Below are 7,945 nucleotides of genomic sequence, written 5' to 3' on the forward strand. Positions count from 1 at the left end.
ACCAAACAGTAAAAACTCCTCTATTTTTGGTAAAATTCTATCAATTGTGGCAACCTTTCTTACGGAGACTCTTGGAGGAGCAAATTTCATCCAATCCTGTTGAGATTAGGTACGTGGTTTTAGTCTATGGCCTCTAACAACCATGCAAAAATTGGTTAATATCGGTCATATCGGATCATAATTATATATAGCTCCCATATAAGCCAACCCCCAAAATTTGACTTCTAGAGTCTCATGGAGGACCAAATTTCATCCGATCCGCGATCTAGTTACTTTGCGAAAATTTGTTGTGGATGACAATATTTAGTAGAACTTTCTACCTGTATCTTGATATTAAAACAAATATTTTTCTTTAAGTGTACTCTTCATTTCTTTTTTTGTTGGAAGTGATGATTATTATTTTTTAGGGGTGGAGGTCTTGGATAGCGTTGGTTGCGTGACTGTAAGGTGTTTACAATACATTTGCATGCTTCTTAATCAGCATATACGACGACAGATGACACATCCGTGTGTATTGTGTGGACTATGTAATGGGTTCAGGTGAATTCCATTAATATGCTAAATAATCCCATTAGATCAGATGTATTTAGCAAATATTTTGTCGAAGCAATGGATCCATATATGATTTTAATATTCCTTAGAGTTTTCTCACCAATGTCAGACACATGGACAAGTTAGACATTTGTGATTAGATTTTGTGGTTTAGGTGCCAATAAGATCTAATTGATTTCTCATTTACAAGGAGCATTATCAAAAAGAAGCCATATCTTAGAGCTGCGGAACATGATGGACTATGATGATGTTCCTGGTGTCGCTTCCAGTTCGAATTCATCGACTGCAGGATCGAATTAAATGTCGAATATTATCATGAAAATATTCTAAATACATCAAGAAGTCCATTTTTTTGAAGCATTGACACTTTTATTCCACTAAATGTCATTCTTTTTAAATTTTTGCGCAACTTTAACACGATGTTTTCCACTTTTTAATTAATTATTTTTTTGTGCCATGGTTTCCGGAAATTTTGATCCCAGATCACTTTAAATTTACGAATGCCTTAATATCGAACTAATCCATCCAATACTCTAAGTTCGAGCACTTTTTCCTTCTTAAACCACAGGGTAAGCAGTTGTGACTCCTGAAAATAGGCAATGACAATTTGACGTTGTATGTAAAGCAGGTTCCCCCATGAACTGTGATTTCCAAGGATTGATTTTCAATGGAATTGAGATATAATAACTCTTTGGTTTATTTTTAAAAAAAGCGACTTCATAATTTCATAGAAAAACTTGTACAATTCTTTAATATCGTATGTTAAAAAATATTTTACTTTTTTTGTGACTCTTTTTAAAAATCTGTGGCATACAGATTTTTAATTGTCAATGTCACTTTTTAGAAATTCTCAGTGCTGCCTAGCTCCATCGCTTTCAAAATCTCCGAATTTCAATCACGGTTGTCACTCGAGCCAAAAATAATCTACCAAAATTTGGAGAAAATTCTACCAAAAAACTACTAAACAAACAAATCTTCTACAGAAAATTTTGTAAAAATTTTGTAAAAATTTTGTCAAAATTTTATTTCTATAGAAAATTTTGTCAAAATTTTATTTCTATAGAAAATTTTTCCAAAATTTTATTTCTATGGAAAATTTTTTCCCAAATGTTATTTCTTTAGAAAATATTGCCAAAATTTTATTTCTATAGAAAATTTTTGCCTAAATTTTACTTCTATAGAAAATTTTTCCAAAATTTTATTTCTATAAAAAATGTTTCCAAAATTTTATTTTTATAGAAAATTTTTCCAAAATTGTATTTCTATAGAAAAGTTTGCTAAAGTTTATTTATTTAGAAATTTTTCTTAAAATTTTATCTTATAGAAAATTTTGTCACAATTTCATTTCTATAAAAAATTTTGCCTAAGTTTTATTTCTATAGAAAATTTTGTCAACATTTTATTTCTACAGAAAATTTTGTCAACATTTTATTTCTATCGAAAATTTGGTCCAAATTTTATTTCTATAGAAAATTTGGTCTAAATTTATTTCTATAGAACATTTTATTTCTATAGAACATTTTGCCAATATTTTATTTCTATAGGAAATATTGCCAAAATTTTATTTCTTTAGAAAATATTGCCAAAATTTTATTTCTATAGAAAAATTTGCCAAAATTTTATTTCTGTAGAAAATTTTGCTTAAATTTTGTTTCTTAAGAAAATTTTGCCAAAATTTTATTTCTATAGAAAATTTTGCTTACATTTTTTTCTCAAGAAAATTTTGTCTAAATTTTATTTCTATAGAAAATATTGTCTAAATTTTATTTCTATAGAAAATGTTGTCAAAATTCAAAATAGAATTTCTGTAGTAAATTTTGTCAAAATTCTATAGAAAATTGTGTGAAAATTTTATTTCTATAAAAAATTGTATCAAAATGTTATTTCTATAGAAAATTTTGTCAAATTTTTTTCTTTCGAAAATTGTGTCAAAATTTTATTTCGGTAGAAAATTGTGTCAAAATATTGTTTCTATAGAAAATTGTGTCAAAATGTTATTTCTATAAAAAATTGCGTCAAAATTTTATTTCTATAGAAAATTTTGTCAACATTTTATTTGTATAGAAAATTTTGTAAAAATTTTAGTTCTATAGGAAGTTTTTTTGTAAAATGTTATTTCTTTAGAAAATATTGCCAAAATTTGATTTCTTTAGAAAATATTGCCAAAATTTTATTTCTATAGAAAATTTTGCTTAAATTTTGTTTCTTAAGAAAATTTTGTCAAAATTTTATTTCTATATAAATTTTTGATTAAATTTTATTTCTATAGAAATAAAATTTAATTTTATTTCTATAGAAAATTTTGCTTACATTTTATTTCTATAGAAAATGTTGTCAAAATTCAAAATAGAATTTCTATAGAAAATTTTGTCAAAATTCTATAGAAAATTGTGTCAAAAGTTTATTTCAGTAGAAAATTGTATCAAAATGTTATTTCTATAGAAAATTTTGTCAAAATTTTATTTCTATAGAAAATTTTGTCAAATTTTATTTCTATCGAAAATTGTGTCAAAATATTGTTTCTATAGAAAATTGTGTCAAAATGTTATTTCTATAAAAAATTGCGTTAAAATTTTATTTCTATAGAAAATTTTGTCCAAATTTTATTTCTATAGAAAATTTTGTCAACATTTTATTTCTATAGAAAATTTTGTAAAAATTTTATTTCTATAGAAATTTTTGTAAAAATTTTATTTCTACAGAAAATTTTGTAAAAATTTTATTTCTATAGAAAATTTTGTCAACATTTTATTTCTATAGAAAATTTTTTCAACATTTTATTTCTATAGAAAATTTTTTCAACTTTGTATTTCTATGGAAAATTTTGTACATTTTTTTTATTTTTATAGAAAATTTTGTCAACATTTTATTTCTATGGAAAATTTTGTCAACTTTGTATTTCTATGGAAAATTTTGTCAAACTTTTATTTCTATAGAAAATTCTATAGAAAATTGTGTCAAAAGTTTATTTCAGTAGAAAATTGTATCAAAATGTTATTTCTATAGAAAATTTTGTCAAAATTTTATTTCTATAGAAATTTTGTCAAATTTTATTTCTATCGAAAATTGTGTCAAAATATTGTTTCTATAGAAAATTGTGTCAAAATGTTATTTCTATAAAAAATTGCGTCAAAATTTTATTTCTATAGAAAATTTTGTCCAAATTTTGTTTCTATAGAAAATTTTGTCAACATTTTATTTCTATAGAAAATTTTGTAAAAATTTTATTTCTATAGAAATTTTTGAAAAAATAATATTTCTACAGAAAATTTTGTAAAAATTTTATTTCTATAGAAAATTTTGTCAACATTTTATTTCTATAGAAAATTTTTTCAACATTTTATTTCTAGAAAATTTTGTCAAAATTTTATTTCGGTAGAAAATTTTGTCAAAATTCTATTTCGGTAGAAAATTTTGTCAAAATTTTATTTCTATAGAAAATTTGTCAAAATTCAAAATAGAATTTCTATAGAAAATTTTGTCAAAATTCTATAGAAAATTGTTTGACAATTTTATTTCTATAGAAAATTTTGTCAAATTTTATTTATATCGAAAATTGTGTCAAAATTTTATTTTGGTAGAAAATTGTGTGAAAATTTTATTTCTATAGAATATTTTGTCAAAATTTTATTTCTATAGAAAATTTGGTCCAAATTTTATTTCTATAGAAAATTTTGTCAATATTTTATTTCTATAGAAAATTTGTTCCAAATTTCATTTCTATAGAAAATTTTGTTCATATTTTATTTCTACAGAAAATTTTGTAAAAATTTTATTTTTCTAGAAAATTTTGTCAACATTTTAATTCTACAAAAAATTTTGTCAAAATTTTATTTCTATAGAAGTAGTAACTTTCTCTAAAAATATTGAAAACTTCGACGCATTTACAATTCAAAAATAAATTGTCGCTATTATAAGCAGAGAAGGTCCGAATAGCAATTTTTTGAGATTTCTACTGTCAAAAAGTTGTAAACGTCAAAAACGTCATATACCTGTATAAAACGTAAAAAAAATTGTAAATGTCAAAAACACCTACAAGATCCTTAGATTTGATTTCAAAGACTATTTTTAATATCCTAAGTTGTGGAAACGTCATATTGAAGTATTTTAGAATTTTTTTTATAATAATATTTTGAAATTTTTACTCAAAAACAATTTGCACAATTTGAAAATTGTTGTAGTAAAAATAGGATTTAGGTACAACTTGTGGACATGCCAACCGCGTTGATTTAAATTAATTAATAACTCCTCTTTTAATATGGCTATGTGAAATCGAGCTGGCAGTAGTACACTTATATTTACTATTTGTTTATAAGGAAAGGCATTCTCGAATAAAGTAAAACATAAATGATTTTAAAAAACGTATACTGTACAAAAATACTTATATTGTAAAAAACTAAATATTTTACGAAGGTTAGCATTTTTAATTTAAGGGAAGGGAATATAATGAAAAGGCATTCGGAAATACAAAAATTAAAAAAAAATGAAATACACGGTTCTAAAACAAGTGTACTGTACAAATTCTTATATTGTCAAAAACTAGGTATTTTCAGAAGGTTTACGACGTTTTTGACGTATGGTAAAATACGTCGTAAATGTATGTCAAATACTTTACAGTTTACGACATACCATCTCTGATTATAAGTGATCAAAAAATAATAAATAAACTTCTAAAATAGAATAATGAAACATCTCTTATTAAGAAACATTTAATTTCCATAATAACAACAAACATTTGATCAAACACGAAAAATATTTTTTTTTCAAATTTTGGTAGATTATTTTTGGCTTGACTGGCAACAGTGCTTACGAATCCGATTACAATGTTGGCAGTAATATGACCGACCTTGGTGCAATGCCTGTTTACCATATAATTCCCCAGATGGAGGTGTTTTGGCAATTGGTTGGTTAAAATATCTGGAATTCGTCAGCTGAAAAAACAGCATTCAGCGTTTGCTATTATTGACAGTGTTCTATTCTGGCTTTGCCCTCCACTCTAAACAAAATCTAGACTACGTCCATGCAAAATATATGTTATTATCAGCCGGATGAAATTCTTATCTGTCATGAAAACCTATGGACAGATGCTGGATAGGTATATTTTATTTTTATTTGTGTTCTAACATCTTACTTGTCTAATCAGCTTAGTTCCGTTTCATAGTCTCAATAGATTGCAACAAATCGGAATTTTGTCTCTCGTCACTATGGTAGAAAAAGTAATTCTAGCCTATTCTGGTGGTCTGGATACTTCATGCATATTAAAATGGCTTCTGGAGAAAGGTTACGAAGTTATTTGCCTAATGGCCGATGTAGGTCAAAAAGAAGATTTTGAAATTGCTACAAAGAAGGCCATGAAAATCGGTGCCAAAGAAGTCATAGTAAAGGATGTTAAAGATGATTTCGTTGAAAATTATATATGGCCAGCAGTTCAAATGGGTCTGCGCTATGAAGAGCGTTATCTATTGGGTACATCGTTGGCTAGGCCATGTATTACAGTGGCCTTGGTTGAAGCAGCTAAGAAATTTCAGGCAAAATATATAGCTCATGGGGCAACTGGCAAGGGAAATGATCAAGTGCGTTTTGAGTTATGTGCCTATGCATTGATGCCCTCGATTAAGGTAAGATAAGAGTGATAGATTAGGGGAAAAATTATGAAAAAATTTAAAAAACCTAATTTTTACAGCTAAGGCCAAGGATGAAGTACTCAGAAATAATTCCATTGTTGTTTATTATGATTTTCAGATAATTGCTCCTTGGAGAGATGATGAATTTTGCAAACAATTCCAAGGACGTTTGGACTTAATCGAATATGCTAACAAGCATAATATTCCCGTTACTGCAAAACCTTCTACACCCTGGAGCACGGATGCAAATATTCTGCATATCAGTTATGAGTCAGGGGTTTTGGAAGATCCTAATCACATAGCGCCAGAAACTTTATATGAAATGACCAAAGATCCCCAAACCCAGGCACCTAAACAATCTATGCGTATAACCATAACCTTTGAGAAGGGTTTGCCGGTCAAATTGAACGATAAAGAACAATCACCTCTAGAAATTTTGGAGATCCTAAATTATGTGGCGGGATCCTATGGTATTGGACGTATTGATATTGTAGAAAATCGTTTTGTTGGTCTCAAATCTCGTGGTGTTTATGAGACACCTGGGGGAACTGTGCTATTCCAAGCTCATCAAGATTTGGAGGTTTTCTGTTTGGATCGTGAAGTGAGTGGGTGGTCAACCTTTTATTTAATACATTTTTCTGAAATCATTTTTTTATTTTTTAAGGTTTTACGTTGTAAACAATATCTACGTGACCGCATGGCCGATTATATTTACAATGGTTTCTGGTTTAGTCCCGAAGCAAAATATGTGCGTCAATGCCTCGAACTGTCACAAGAGCATGTGAATGGTAATGTGATCATGGAATTGAGACCTGGCTATTGTCAAGCCATTGCCCGTGAGGCTACCACCAAAGCATTGTACAATCAAGAGCTAGTGTCAATGGATGTACATGGTGAATATGTGCCACGTGATGCTTCCGGTTTTATAGCCATCAATTCCGTACGCCTAAGAGAACATGTTCGAGCTTTTGGTCCTTATGTAGTTAAAAAGTAATGAATATACCAAGGCATTTCACCCATATACGAGATCCTTAATGACTATGCTATATGGAGTAAAAACAAAAAAAAAAAAAAAGAGAGATGGAATTTTTCATCAACAATTACTAACTATTGTTAGTGTATAGTATTACTTAGATCCTTTAGTTTCTATGCCCCAGGCAGGTTCCCATTTTTTGTCCACAGTTTAACCAGAACATTGGAAAGAATGAGTGAGAAAGAGAGAGAGAGTTTGAATGTGTATGTAAAATGAATGCAGGAAACAGGAAGGACGATTTTGTTGGCTCCTTGCATATTTCTTTTTGTACCCTGCATCAGGATATACTAACTTCAATGATCAATTTGACAAATTTTCTGTAGAAATAAAATTTTGACAAAATTTTCTATAGAAATAAAGTTACGACAAAATTTTCTATAAAAATAAAATGTTGACAAAATTTTCTTGTAGAAATAAAATTTTGACATAATTATCTATAGAAATAAAAATTTGACAAAATTTTCTATAAAAATAAAATTTTGACAAAATTTTCTATAGAAATAAAATTTTTACAAAATTTGTTAATGGAATAAAATTTTCACAAAATTTTCTATAGAAATAAAATGTTAACAAAATTTTCTATAGATATAAAATGTTCACAAAATTTTCTATAGAAATAAAATTTTGACAAAATTTTCTATAGAAATTAAATTTTGACAAAATTTTCTATAGAAATAAAATCTTGACAAAATTTTCTAAAGAAATAGAAATTTGACAAAATTTTCTATAGAAATAA

General features: G+C 26.9%; 1 protein-coding gene across 1 annotated transcript; it reads left to right on the forward strand.

The window, feature by feature from the left end:
• Nucleotides 1-5,668: 5,668 nt before the first annotated feature.
• On the forward strand, nt 5,669-7,251 carry Ass (argininosuccinate synthase). The gene is made up of 3 exons (XM_075312136.1): nt 5,669-6,170; nt 6,295-6,777; nt 6,841-7,251. Exons 1-3 carry the CDS (start codon nt 5,757-5,759, stop codon nt 7,168-7,170), a joined length of 1,227 nt encoding a protein of 408 aa, XP_075168251.1. The 5' UTR covers nt 5,669-5,756; the 3' UTR covers nt 7,171-7,251.
• Nucleotides 7,252-7,945: the final 694 nt, after the last annotated feature.

This window comes from Haematobia irritans, chromosome 5 (assembly GCF_050003625.1).
Source record: "Haematobia irritans isolate KBUSLIRL chromosome 5, ASM5000362v1, whole genome shotgun sequence".
NCBI classification, from domain to species: domain Eukaryota; kingdom Metazoa; phylum Arthropoda; class Insecta; order Diptera; family Muscidae; genus Haematobia; species Haematobia irritans.

What these genes read in the sequence shown, in the direction of transcription:
- Ass (XM_075312136.1), top strand. Translation starts at nt 5,757, where the DNA reads ATGGTAGAAAAAGTAATTCTAGCCTATTCTGGTGGTCTGGATACTTCA. An exon ending in CATTGATGCCCTCGATTAAG is followed by an intron (nt 6,171 to 6,294) that starts GTAAGATAAGAG and finishes TATGATTTTCAG; the next exon opens with ATAATTGCTCCTTGGAGAGA. An exon ending in TTTTCTGTTTGGATCGTGAA is followed by an intron (nt 6,778 to 6,840) that starts GTGAGTGGGTGG and finishes TTATTTTTTAAG; the next exon opens with GTTTTACGTTGTAAACAATA.